Source organism: Salvia hispanica, chromosome 5 (genome assembly GCF_029641045.1).
Source record: "Salvia hispanica isolate PSC_SH4W2 chromosome 5, Shi_PSC_v1, whole genome shotgun sequence".
NCBI lineage: Eukaryota > Viridiplantae > Streptophyta > Magnoliopsida > Lamiales > Lamiaceae > Salvia > Salvia hispanica.
In genome coordinates, this window is record NC_142696.1 from 29,605,358 (window position 1) to 29,620,180 (window position 14,823).

General features: G+C 39.6%; 1 protein-coding gene across 1 annotated transcript; it reads right to left on the reverse strand.

The window, feature by feature from the left end:
* Nucleotides 1-9,147: 9,147 nt before the first annotated feature.
* On the reverse strand, nt 9,148-10,864 carry LOC125186658 (xyloglucan endotransglucosylase protein 1-like). The gene is made up of 3 exons (XM_048083072.2): nt 10,524-10,864; nt 10,248-10,441; nt 9,148-9,962 (listed from the first exon to the last, which is right to left on the reverse strand). The coding sequence occupies exons 1-3, from the start codon at nt 10,785-10,787 to the stop codon at nt 9,581-9,583; spliced, it is 840 nt and encodes a 279-aa protein (XP_047939029.1). The 5' UTR covers nt 10,788-10,864; the 3' UTR covers nt 9,148-9,580.
* Between the last annotated feature and the right edge of the window lie 3,959 nt (nt 10,865-14,823).

Sequence of the window (14,823 nt, forward strand, 5' to 3'; positions counted from 1 at the left end):
CCACTAACTCAATTCACTCACATTTTATTATAAAACCAATATAAAAAAATGGGTCCCACATTCCACTAACTTTTTCAACCAACTTTTCTTTACATTTCTTAAAACTCATGCCCGGTCAAAGAGTAACTCCTAATAGGGGACGGAGGGAGTATGTACTTAAGTAAAAAAAACAAAAGAATAAAAAGCATAATAAAAAAAAGAGTGTGCTTAGAATTAAAGGGTGACTTTTATAATTAAAGTGAACGATTAATATTTAATAATTGAAGGGTATTGTGTGTGTATGGTTGTACATATTATATATTGGAACTATAAAAATTTCCTTATATCATCATATTATGTCATTATAATCATTTTTCCATGTATGCTATGCATTTCCATTTGGCAATATATTATTAGAGAGGCATACTAAATAAGATTGTCATGTGGTATACATGGACTAGGGAATTTTTTCTCGGTAATGTGTGGAAACAAAGAAACTCTCTATTTCAAACTTCTTCAACTTATGGAAAATGATACAACTATGCCATATTTATAGACATCCATTTCATATTCTAGAATTCTCTACTAGATTTTTTAATATTTTATATCTAGATTTATCTCCATAAAAATCTAGATATTTTAATATTCTAGAGAATTCTGCTAAACTATCAAGATATTCTCCTATTTAATTCTAGAGATTTCTATAATATCCAGATATTTGCATCATATCTAGATAATTCTATTACAAAAATCAAGTTTATTTATTTTAATTCAACAATTTCTCGTCAATTTCGTCCATCTCTATAAGTTCAGAAGAAGAGGTTGTTAATTACACAAGCATCTCGTGTGCAGTTCTGAAGGCGGCGGCGCCAGCCGTGGATCTAGGCGCTAGCAGTGGTGGATCTAGACGAGGTGATCGTTGCTGGCGCTAGCAGTGGTGGATCTAGACGAGGTGAGGTTGGGGGTTGAGTAAAAAAAAAGGGAGCTACAATGAAGAGTCTGACTCTTCTTGCCCTATGCAGATAAGGAGAATTTGATACGAATACCCCATTGGTCACAGCGAGGGACGTGTTAGGTTTGGTATACTGAAAAGCATGTTTCGAGCAAGTTTCGCTCGAATAGAATCTTGCTTGTATACGTAAAACTCTATAATCCACTTTTAACCCGATTCAGTATTATTCGAGCAGTTTCGCACGAATAGAATCAGTAAATTATTACATTGTGTTTGCTTGTGCATTTATAAGATGTTTTATAAACATTTAAATGTATAAGAAGCAAACAAAGTCTAAGTCTTTTACTTAGTAGACTGGTTGTGGGCGTCGTCCACTTTAAGGTAACACAATCGGTTCTATGCAATGCTTTGCAAAATAAAAAGAAGAATTTCACAACCCAGATAGGCTTAGACTACCTATCGTGAAAGGTTGCAATGTCAGTCCGATTATTTCTAAGCCTTACTGAAATAAGATGACATTGGTGTGGTATAGCACTGAATGGATCTAACAGCAAGACGTGTCTTTATGCTATCTACTGAAAGACTAGGTCTTGATAAATAACTATTTCTTAATCTACATACGTTAGCATTGAGCATACGGCATTGATTATGCACTACTTTGACTTATCAAATGGTGCGGGTTTTTCGCAACCCAATAATCTTGATATATTGGGTGGTGGTGATTAATATCTAGCGATGCTAGGATTTCTATTATGTTTAATCGTGCGCGAGGTAAGTCTCGTTTGATAATGTCCTCAAGAGGAGCTCGAACAAGGTTTTATTATTCGGAAAACTGGCCAGTTGGAGTTTATTACTCTATGAATAATAAATAAGTGTTTCTTGCTAAGTCCACTCTTGGAATAAATAAGATGTTAATTAATTAAGTCCATAGCTGACATTAATTAATTAATGGACATTTATATCTTAAGCGCGGGAAATAAATAATATAAATAATGGAAACCCGGATTACTTGTAATTTCGGATTTGGATTGGGAGTGCAATATTACTTCTGTAGTGGCTGCTCGTAATATTCCAATATAAGCTTGTGTTAAATTGTGGGTTCAATTTAATTAGTAAAAAGCTAATTGGGGGAACCCATATCCAAAACCTTCTATAGATCCCTGACTGGGCCCAATATGAACTTAATATAAATAGGAGAATAAAGGAGAGACAGAATCACAATTAATTAGTAGTAGAAATTTTCGTCCCCCTCTGTTTTAAGAGGAGCTCGAAAATTCTCTCAGCTCTCCTCCGTGAGATTTTTCTGTCTTCTTTATTCGAGTCCTAGTATTTTGTTAAGATCACCCCACCCTGATATCGAGATACAGTCCGGGAACAAGACAAAAGATCTGTGGTCTAGTATTGAAGATAATCGTGGAGAAAGCGCGAGCAATCGTCGATTCTTTGGAGAATCAAATCGGTAACTCTAAACCGTAGAAATCATGTTTAGGATTTATATTTTCTAAGCATGAATTATTTGCGTTCTAGCATGCAATTATCTGTTTAACATGTGAATTGATTAATCGCATAATCGGTCAAATAGATCTGTATCTGATTTATTTGTTTTGTACAAGTCTTCCGTTGTGCAAGGGGAACCAAACCCCATCAGGACGAGGATACACATGGTGAGGAGGTGAGGCAGCCAGAGAGCGTGCCAGAGTCTGCAGAAGAACCAAATGATCGAGGGAACAGGGGAGCGGAGAGGACCAGGTCATTGAGACCAATAGATAAATTGAAGCCACCAAGTAAATTCAAGAAATAAAGCAGCGACAGTTTGTATTTTTATTTTTGTTCTTTTATTTGGTGTTTATTTATTTTGAACCTTTATTTAAATCATTGTTGAGTCGAGCAAACATCTATAAGCCCCGTTCGGATTTTCTTTGTGGTTCTTTCCCGAATGCTTAGGTTAAGTTGAACCACCCTAGGGTCCTTAGTATTATAAATAGGGTATTTCATTTACAATATTTTTATAAATGAAATATTTTCCCTAAATCTACTTGAGCAAGAAGCGTGAATTTACTTTCTCTCTTTGCTGTCCACGGAACACGTACGAAAAACAGCAAGAATTTGTGCACTTTTCTTTGAGCACGTCGAAGGATTGAGCATCATAATCAGCGAGGCGATTGCTCATCAGATACGTTGCGAAGAACAGTCATAACATCTGGTGCTTTCATCCCGTATTCATGACATCAATGAATCATGGTCCGTCAACATCGGAAATGCCGACGAGAGGAGCAACACAATCACTGAATTTGGGTAAAGCGGCAACAAACCCAATTACTTTGGGGTTTGAGAAATTGAATGTTCGTTTTGATCATCTGGATCGTCGAGTGGAAAGTTTGGAGAGACCACCTGCTATCCACAACGAGGGTTTTAATTCGGAGTATGACGACGCCGACCAGGAATGGGAGGATTATTGACGTTCTGATCGTCGAGAAATTTGGCGATAACCGCTCTTCTAATATGAGGGGTCGTGGTAGTGCACAAAATAATCGTGGAGGTTGCGGAAATCACTTCGGCGAGGGTGGTTATCAGATTTATGGAAACCGCTTTGGCGAGAGTGGTTATTTGACTCGTGTAAACCTTCAGCAGCAACGTGACAACAGGGAATTACGGCGGAATCGTCGCCGGAATAACTGGGGATCCCTATCTGTATACGCAGGACACTTGGGAGGACGATGATCAGTACGACCATCGTGCTCCAACATTTTGGGACCCTCCCCAGCGTCGAGGTCGCTACAATCGCTAGCCACACGTTCATCTGACGGGGGTGAAGATGGATGCTCCGCATTTTGACAGATCTGATGCGGCGAATTGGATTTCGCGAGTGCAGTATTATTTTGACCATATGATGATTCCGGAAACAGACCGTTTACATTATGTGGTGATGTTGTTCGACCCGCCGGCCTCGGAATGGATTTTAATTATCGAGCAAACAATGGTTTTGTCACTTGGTAGGAATTTTTGGAAGATGTACGACACCGCTTCGATCCACAGAGCTTCAGAAATTATACGGGATTGATTGCTAAATTGATGCAGACAACCATGGTGGCAGAGTACCACGCTACTTTCGAGAGATACCTCAATCGTGTTGACAATTTGTCGGAATATGCCTTGATTCCGATTTTTATACAACATCCAGCTTCCTTGGCGGATGCAATGGCTTTGGCGCTGCGTTTGGCGGAAACTCGGGAGGATCGCCACCACCAATCATCATCTTTTTCACGTAAACAATGGTCTGGAAGAGACACTCGATTCACAGTAGCAGCGCGCTGCCAGGGCCGACTCCCACCTCGGGATTTCCTGCCTCGACAGGGGAGATGATCAATCGAGATCCGGACCGTGCCCGCATACAACCAATCCGGGTTTCCAATGCTGAAAAGTCGGAGAGGTCCCGTCCTGGGCTGTGTTGGCATTGTCCGGAAAAGTGGGTACCAGGACAGAGCTGCAAATTGAAAGATCACTGCAGGCTATAGATGGTAGGGGGAGTTCAAAACCTTTCATTGTGTAGGGTGTTGTAGGGACGACTGCTGTCCGGGTCTTGATAGACACGGGAGCCACGTTGGATTTTCTTCATCCCCGTATCGCAGAACGATTACAGCTGGAGCACACCCCTATTCGACCGTTCCGGATGTTGGTGGGTAGCGGCGCCTCTCAACTTTGCACTCACATATCCCGTGCAACGAAACTGACAATGCAGGGTACATTATTTTTGGTGGATCTCCACATCCTCGCACACCATGGGCCGGACGTTATTCTTGGAATGAAATGGCAGGAGTCGTTGGGGGAAAATCTCGGCTGATTTTGTGGAGAAAACGTTGGAATTCATAAAGGGAGGACAATCGGTATTTTTACGAGGTATAATTCCAAGCCCCAAACGAATCTCGTTTCATTCTTTATCCCTCTTGACTGCACAGCCAGCCTAACATGAATTTTACGAAATCGTGCGGATTGCTAATGCCGATGACGAGCGACCAGAGGCAGGTGATCCGCAGGCTGAGTTTCCGAGTGATCTGCCGGACGTGATATTGGGGGTTTTGAAGGAAAACAGCTCAGTTTTTGATCAGCCCCGTAGCATGCCATCCAAGAGACCATTTGATCATCGGATTCATCTCTTGCCCAACACGAAACCAGTTAATGTGAGACCTTATCGATATCCATATTTTCAGAAGGCATAAATTGAGAAACAGGTATTCGAAATGTTGGAGCAGGGCATTATTCAACACAGCCATAGCCCATTCTCTTCTCCGGTTTTGTTAATTCATAAAAAGGATGGCACCTTCAGGTTTTGTATTGATTACCGCGCTCTGAATAAAGCAACAGTACCAGATCATTTCCCTATACCCACCGCCGATGAATTAGGCAAGGCCAAATTTTTTACTAAGCTGGATCTTCGCTCGGGATATCACCAAATCCGGATGAACGAGATAGACATATTTAAGACGGCATTCTGAACTCATGACAGCCATTTCGAGTTTCTAGTGATGCCGTTCGGTCTTACGAACGCGTCGTCTACTTTCCAAGCGGCTATGAATACCATTTTCCAACCATTCCTCCGCCGATGCGTGATTGTATTTTTTGATGATATTCTGGCTTAGAGCCCCACGCTCGAGTCGCACGGGGAGCATCTGGCCGCGGTATTGGGTTTACTCCGTTCACACAAATTCTTTGTAAAACTCTCCAAGTGCTCTTTTTGTAGCACATCAGTGGAATATCTGGGTCACCTCATTTCTGAAGGACATCTCAAGGCCGACCCCGCTAAATTGGAGGCGATGACAACTTGGCCCACTCCGAGGAAAGTGAAACAGTTACGGGGTTTCTTGGGTCTGACGGGATATTACCGCCGTTTTGTGCAGCACTACGCTATGATTGTGGTTCCTCTAACAAATTTATTGAAGAAGGATGTTTTCTGTGGTCTCAGGAGGCTGATTCGGCCTTTGCAGAGTTGAAGAAGGCAATGACGTCGGGGCCGGTATTACGCCTGCCAGATTTCAGCTTACCTTTTTGTGTGGAAACGGATGCATCAGATGTAGGAATTGGCGCTGTCCTAATGCAGAAGGATCATCCTATTGCGTTTTTTAGTAAGAAACCGGGTCCCTGTCGGAAAGTCGCTTCAACATACCATAAGGAATTATATGCAATTGTCGAGGTTGTCCAGAAGTGGCGCCAATACCTATTGGATCGTGAATTTATTATTCAGAGTGATCACAAAAGCCTCAAAGAATTATTATAGCAAGTGGTGCAGAAACCGGACCAACAATTGTATGTTCGGAAACTGATGGTTTACAAGTTCTCTATTGAGTACAAGCGAGGAATTGCAAATAAGGCGGCAGATGCGCTGTCTCGCCAGCACGAATTAGACGGCGATCTGGTCATGGGCGCGACGCCTGGTACTGTGACAGAGGAGGACTCGGCTGATGTAGGGGCTGCCGAGGTGGAGCATGCATTTTTCACAGTGGCGAAGTCGGTACCGAAAGTGATGCAGGTTCTGTGAGAAGAAGCAGCAACATTACATGATTTGGTGTAATTGGGGAGTCAGATTCGGGCAGGTTCAGCCCCTTCACGTCTTACGTGGGCTGATGGTCTGATTTATTATAATAGGCGGGTGCTGGTAAGCCCCAATTTCGCTACGAAGCGAGCTTTATTAGAGGAGCGTCACTGCTCTCCATTGGCGGGTCACCCGGGCCACGAGAGAACCTTTCGCTTGCTAGCTGTAGGTTTCTTTTGGCCAACGATGTGCAAGGATGTAAAGGCTTTTGTCGACGAGTGTATTGTGTGCCAATCGACAAAGTATTCCACAAGGAAACCAGATGGGTTGCTGCAACCATTACCGATTCCGTCGCAGGTTTGGGAGGATGTATCCATGGACTTCATCACCGGGTTGCTTCAATCTCGCGGGTACACCACAATTATGGTGGTTGTTGATAGGCTATCTAATTATGCTCATTTTGCGCCCTTACCTACGAATTCAACACTCTCCGCTCAATTATTTGTTAATACGGTAGTCCGCCACCATGGTTTTTCGAAGACATTGGTGTCGGATCGTGATTCGGTGTTCTTGAATGCAACGTGGGAGGAGATGATGCGACTGAGTGGTACCAAATTATAATTCTCGACAGCATACCACCCACAATCGGATGGTCAAACAAAGGTGGGAGGAGATGATGCGACTGAGTGGTACCAAATTACAATTCTCGACAGCATACCACCCACAATCGGATGGTCAAACAGAGGTGGGAGAAGATGATGCGACTGAGTGGTACCAAATTACAATTCTCGACAGCATACCACCCACAATCGGATGGTCAAACAGAGGTGCGCAACAGGGCCTGGAACAATATTTGTGGGCCTTTACCGCTGATAAGCCGTCGAAATGGGTAAATTTTTTACCATGGACAGAGCTCGCCTTAAATTGTTTTCATCATTCCGGCTTAGGGACGTCGCCTTATCGGGCGTTATATGGCAGAGAACCACCATCATTGGTGGCAGCTCCACCATCAGCCATGACACCTGAATGTAGCAGACCTGATCCGCCAGCGAGGAGAGCTGCTCGTCACGCTGCGTCGGAATCTCCAGTCCTCACAGCAGCATATGGTCGCGGGGGCAAACCGCCATAGGCGCCACGTCGAGTTCGAAGTAGGTGATCTGGTGTGGCTGAAACTTCAGCCCTATCGTCAACATTCGGTTGCAAAACCTCTCTCTGTGAAGTTGTCACGACGATATTATGGGCCTTTCGAAGTTCTTGAGAGGGTGGGACCAGTAGCATACAAGCTTCGGTTGCCGGAGGGTAGTAGAATCCACAATGTATTCCATGTGAGCCTCTTGCGTGAGTTTGTGGCAGGTACGGGGGATGTTGATGGTGTTAAGCTTCCAGCAGATTTTGTGGGGGATCGTCCGGTGGTGAGACTAGTGGCAATTCTAAACGAGAAGGTGATTTGGCGCGAAGGCAAGCCTGAGAAACAAGTGCTCGTGAGGTGGAGTGATGAAGAGGATGCACCAACCTGGGAGCCGTTGGATGTAATCGCGGGTCGCTTTCCAGATATTCACCTTGTTAACAGCGGGAGGTTGATACGAATACCCCAGTGGTCACAACGAGGGACGAGGATACACATGATGAGGAGGTGAAGGAGCCAGAGAGCGTGCCAGAGTCTGCAGAAGAACCAAAGGATCGAGGGAACAGGGGAGCGGAGAAGACCAGGTCATTGAGACCAAGAGATAAACTGAAGCCACCAAGTAAATTCTATAAATAAAGCAGCGACGGTTTGTATTTTTATTTTTGTTCTTCTTTTTGGTGTTTATTTATTTTGAACCTTTTATTTAAATTAATGTTGAGTCGGGCAAACATCTATAAGCCCCGTTCGGGTTTTCTTTGTGGTTCTTTCCCAAATGCTTAGGTTAAGTCGGTATTTTACAACATTTTTATGAATGAAATATTTTCCCTAAATCTACTTGAGCAAGAAGCGTGAATTTACTTTCTCTCTTTGCTGTCCACGGAACACGTCCGAAAAACAACAAGAATTTGTGCACTTTTCTTTGAGCACGTCGAAGGATTGAGCATCATAATCAGCGAGGCAATTGCTCATCAGATACGATGCGAAGAACGATCGTAACAGAATTGCGTAGTGATTTTACGATTTCACTATTTTGTTTAGAAATGGTATTAATTATTTGATTTGCATTTGGAATTAAATTCTATGTTTTTCATTAGTGTTGCTTAGAGACAGTTTCATTTGGAACAACAACAGCAAGTTAGCCTTACTACAGATAGAACTTATGGCTCTGGTTCCACTTTGTTGGAATATATAAACTAAGAAACTCTCTATTTCAAACTTCTTCAACTTATGGAAAATGGTACATGCATTCGTTTCATATTCTAGAATTCTCTACTAATTCTTTAATATTTTATATCTAGAAAAGTCTAAATATTTTACTGTATTCAAGGGAATTCTACTAAAATATCTAGATATTTCTATCTAAATGATTCATTACAAAAAGGACCTGACCAACCCAAATATCGTGTTACTGAAATAGAGCCTTTTTTGGAATGAGGAAATGCACCAGTTTGTTCCCTAAGCTTTGATGGGTTTGCAAGAATCTTGATTTTTCTTTGTATTTTAAACCACTTTAATCTTCTGACTTGTCTTCAATTTGAACCATATATCTCATCTCTGACGTCATTCAGGAAATGGTAGATTTTCTCATTTTGAAATGGCACATCTAGCCAACAAAAGTTTATGTAGAAGATGAATTACACTGCTCTACCTGAGCATATTGAATAGGCATTTGCCTTGCCAGCAGCATGGAACTACTTCATTTTGCTTGTGGTTTTCCAATTTGTCTTTACTGCTACTAATCTGCATTTTACTTTGGATTCTTCATACTAATTCAGTACACAATTTTGTTCTCGTGAGATATTTTGAATATGTTCGTGTGAACTACACATTTTGTTGCATAATGCTTGCTTCGCTCCGGTTATTTAACATATTACTGAATGAATAAACGAACACTTGTATACATACGTGCAGCAGGGGATCATCATAACCTCCGAGCGCAAGGATTGGTTCTAGTGATCAAAGACAACAGGAATGCATGAGTAGTTCAGTTATAGTATCATATAATGGAGCACTCTGGTGGAAATCCATTTGGGAAGCGTTTAGAATCGGTGCAATAGTTGTAGATCATGTAGTTCTTTTGCACCCATTTTATTCTTTCTATCCCAGGATTGTCCAGTGATTGTGAAAACCACGAATTGGCAGATGAGTTATTGGAGCAGGAGCCGGAAGGGCTCGTGCAAGCCAGTGCGTTGAAGTGTTTGTAGGAGGCTGTGAAAGGGGCTTGTGTCCAGTCAGTTTTGACGAGCCCCCCTCTCGTTGCCCAGTCTTCCGCGTCCCAGAGGCTTGAGAAGATCCACATTGGCTGGTTTTCGGGGTAAGGTATCCCTTTCGTTTCATGGTTCTTGAATTGTCTGATGGGGGTTCCATCTACTGAGAATCTGCACATTGAAACACCACTTGAGTTTCAGTATGTAATACTACTTCCGTCCAAAAAATTAGACAAAGTTATAAATGGCACGGGTTTTAATGCACAACTGGTAAGTAAGAGAGAGAGTGAAAATATGGTGGAAGTAATGTTAGTGGACTGTGGGGTCCACATTTAGAATGAGGTGTAAGGTTGGTATTGGTTTAAAACTTTCTATTTCTAAAATTAGTCTAATTTTGGTGGAAGCCAAATATAATAAAATTGGTCTATTTTTTTTGGAGGATCGCGAAGAAATTACATGATGCCGAGAGGATTCCACAAGATGGAGTAGGTGTGGAAGTCCGTTGTGGGATCGAACCAGAGGTAGAACTGCTGCTCTCTGTTACCTTCCCCTTGTGCGAATACGTTTGTGTGCAGGATGTAAGGCTCCCCGGTGAGGTTGCCAAGGAATTCGAAGTCAATTTCGTCGTGGTTAGGCCCCAAGGAAGATAACTGAAAGAGAAAGAGAAAGAGATGATGAGTAAGCATCCGGATGGATGTGTATATGTTCACTTGAGAAAGAGTGTATACTAACGTAGTAGGTCGTGACCGTGCCAGCAGAGTTACCGGCAACGAGCTTTATCTGCATGTCTACCTTACCGAACATGTATTGGTTTTTGGATCTAAATCCCGAACCGGAAGCCCTGTCCAAGGAGAGGGTAAGAAGCTTCCCATCATCGAGTATTTTTCCCCGGCCTTCACCCCAGATGATGTCGAAATCCTGGTTGAAATTGCGGCCAGCGAGAGCTGGCCCGGAAAAGGCTGCTACCAACAGCAGAAGCACATGGAACATCTTCATCTCAGGTAAATCAACTTCAAAAACTATCTAATTGTGCTTTGAATTCTATCAAAAAAGTTGGTGGTGTGTGCATGAGATGAGAGTGAAGAATGGGTTTAAATAGGGGTTTTAAGTGAAATAAATAAGCATGAGGATATGAGTTGGTGGGAAAGGGATAGGTATATGACAAGGTAGAGCCAGCTAAGGTAATGACATGAGAGTAATCAATTCAACATGCATGCAACCAGATTTTATAGTTTTTTCTCTTTTTTATCTAAGAAATTGTTATTAGTTTTATCTTTCAAGGAAAGATTGGGGCTTATTCTATTCTCACAACTGTCTGCTGATGACTGATTTGTTTCTGGACTTTAAAAAACAGAGGTTTTAAGCAGGTTGAGGCAACAATGGTTAAGCAGACGCGTCGAAGAAAACGAGATGGACTTGACACGATGACAAAGTACGTGCGAACTCTAACAATTACGAGTTTGAATCATGCGCCTAATATCACGAAACTTTTCAAAAATCTATTTTTTCTCATGAACTTTGAACCTGACATATAATATCACGAATTTAATAGTTGTTGAATTTTTTCCACCAGTGACAAAATCCGGCTACATTTAATTTGTTATTACATCACCTAAGATATGGTTATTACCACTGAAAAATGATACCGACGTGATTAAAATATCCCTGGTGGGAAAAATTCAATAACTATTTAAGTTCGTGATATAGTTAAAAGATTTCGTAATATTAGGCACCAATATCCGTAGTAAAAAACGTGTGAATTTTAATCTTTGCTGATATTATCATGTTTGAGACAATTTCCATTTCTTGATACTTGACGAATTTTTATTTTTTTTGGGGCCATATTTCTAGATTTATTCTTATTTGATTAGGTCTGTTAGTTAATTGTGCTGTTTTTTAGGCTTAATCAGTGTAGATTAGGGGTGACAAATCGTGCGTGTCGGGTCGTTATCGTGTCGACACGATAACGACACGAACACGATAACAACAAACACGAACACGACCCGTTAAGAAAACCTCAAACACGAACACGAATACGACCCGCTACCCTCAGACACGAACACGACACGAACACGACACGAAGTCAATAACGACACGAACCGTTTCCGGTCAACACGACACGAACCCATTAATGACACGAAAATAAGTATTGAAAAATGAAAATAATAAGAATAATAATATTAAAATATTATGTGTTAATAAGAATAATAATATTAAAATATTATGTGTTAACGGATAACACGAACACGACACGAACACGCATTGTTAACGGATAACACGAACCCGACACGAACACGACACGAACATGATACGAAATTTTCGTGTCCTTAATGGGTCGACCCGATAAGGACACGAACACGATAAGCTCTGACCCAAACACATTAATTTCGTGCCGGTTCGTGTCGTGTTATCGTGTCGTGTCAAAAATTGCCAGCCCTAGTGTAGATAGCCGGGATGAACTTAGATGTGACAAAACAAATATACTAGACAAAATTTGATGCTTGTTATATATAGAACAGGTGATACTCCTTATTTTTCTTTCTAATTTTATAATTGGCTAGTTTGAAAATATAATAAAATGGCATTAATTACTTGCCATCAAATAATTGAGTGTCCAACTGGACAGCAATTTATGGGCCATTTTTACTAGTAAGGTGAAGGTCCTCCAAATTTATGTCACTTTCAATTCTTTGGTCAAGTACTTTTTTTCATCAAGTTTTGCTTTTATATACTTCATTTTAATGTTCTTGACACATTGTGTAATATTTTCTCTTGTACTTGGCATATTAATTTTATGGCAGGTGTAGAAATAACATCATTATCTTTAACTAGTTGGCAACAGCTTATAACACACATTTTTTAATTGTTTCCATCATATAAAGTAATAGCTTCATGACGTTAGAATATTCCTTCGTTCTGATTGTGTTTGTTGAGCATTACTAATGCCTAAATTACTAGGAAAAAAGTATGTAAATATGTTTTTATACATATAAGATTATGATCCATCAAATTGCAAGAAATGTGTCCAAACACATTGCATAATATGAATGTGGTAAATATCGAGTGACCGATCATACGCGATCGATTGTCTAGTAAACCTATATATTATTATAACCAGTGTTATCACCCGTGCTATGCACGGGACATAAAATTTTTAAAAAGATAAATTATAAAGTAAGTAGATTAAAAAAAAGATGATAAAGAAAATATAATGATATTTATAATTAAGAATATGGGTTAATTACAATAAGTATTCAAAACATTATAAATAATTAAAAATATTATAAAAAATAACAAAAAGAAAAATGTATATCTCTCAATCCTATAAATGAAACATTTCATATTCGGCAAATAATTTTGTACATTTTTAATTTTTGATGTGAGTGGAGTAAAATAAAATAAAGTAAATGATAAAGAGGAGATGTACTAAGAATCAAAGAGTATGAGTTAGTTAAAATAAAATATACAAACAAAGGAAAATGCACGACTAAGGATCAAATGGGAAAAAATCATACTATAACTTAAATAAATAAATAGTTGAAAGTTTTGATCAACAAAGCATAGAATATCTAGTTATTTAATTAAAAAACATTTCAGTTAATCCATATTTCTTTCTAATTTTTTTTAATTGCCTCTTCTATCCCTCTTTTCAGTCATTGCGGCTGCCAGAGACGTCGCAGGCGACGCTGGCCGGCCGCACACGTCCCCACAATTCCGTGAATTAATTCGAGCTCACAAGAAATTCTTTACTTCATTTCCAGCTCAAAACATTTTTTATTTCTCCATTCTTTTATCCAAGCTGGCTCAAATACTAATTAAAAGAACTTGGCCCAAGACAAGTTAAAGAAAAAGAAAAAAAAAGGAAAAGAATAAAAGTAAAGGGCAAGGGGATTAAAATCTCATTTCCGTCATCTCGTCTGAAATAATTTAACACCACAATTTAAAAACAGAAAAGAAAAAAAAACTTCACCACAATTTCCAGTCCTAGCACCTCCGCCCACCTTCCTCCTTTGACTCCACCTCCCTCGCTGCTTGTGTTCCTGGTCGTCCATGGCGTCGCCAGCCGGCCGTTGCTCCACCATACTCTCTTGAATTTTACCAGCAATCTTTCTCTCTCTTTATATATTTTTCAGTTGAAGAACTCAATTTGAATTCCCTTAAAAATCATACGGCGATTTGGCGCCATCTCCGGCTAAATCCATCAGTATGTTCTTTGTTTATTTCTCGCTCGGCGTCACCTTGCAATACATCTCTCCCTCAATTAGCGGTACTCCCATACTTGTTTCCAAAAAAACACAATAATGCAAAAGACCTTCAGTATGACAAATAAAAGATTTATCCGATAATAATATGACAAAATAAAATTTTAAAAATAGTTGAGAAAGTACTAAATTAATTGTAAATTGAAGGTGACGATTGGAGAAGGATTAATGATGGGTGTTTGGGAAAGTGACCTTCTCCTTTAAAGCGTAATGATGGAGTTTTGGGAATTAGAAGACAAATTAATTGTAAGAAGCACCGCAATGATGAATAAAATTTCAATTTTGATCCAAAAAGAAGACAAATTACTCTTTAGCATAATTCCAATTTTGACTCCACTGAAAAGCAAAACAAAATTATATGAATATAGTTACATAAGTAAAGAGGAATTTAATTTAAAAGATATATATACAAAAGTCCAATAAATTAGTAGTCCAAAAAAACATAATGATAGCCTTACATCCAATTTACAACTCTATATTATAAACTTTTCTAAATTATAAAATCCAACAAAAATAAAGTCTAGTATAATATACATTTGCAATATTTTCTTAATATTCTCAATTCTTTTTTTTTTTGATAAATAATATTCTCAATTCTAACGTCTAGCGTTTAAAAGCAATTGATTTGAATATAATTCAATAATTTTCCCTTTCACAAAATAAATGTTACTAATAATCTCTAATTGTAAAAATTTATACAGAAAAGAATGAATTTTTTTTATTCAATGACATTTTACTATTCCAGCATATTTATGCAAATAAATTATATT

Coding starts and splice junctions, on each gene's coding strand:
- LOC125186658 (XM_048083072.2), bottom strand. CDS start 10,787: ATGAAGATGTTCCATGTGCTTCTGCTGTTGGTAGCAGCCTTTTCCGGG. Junction 10,442..10,523: donor GCACGGTCACGACCTACTAC/GTTAGTATACAC, acceptor TTTCTCTTTCAG/TTATCTTCCTTGGGGCCTAA. Junction 9,963..10,247: donor TGGAATCCTCTCGGCATCAT/GTAATTTCTTCG, acceptor TTCAATGTGCAG/ATTCTCAGTAGATGGAACCC.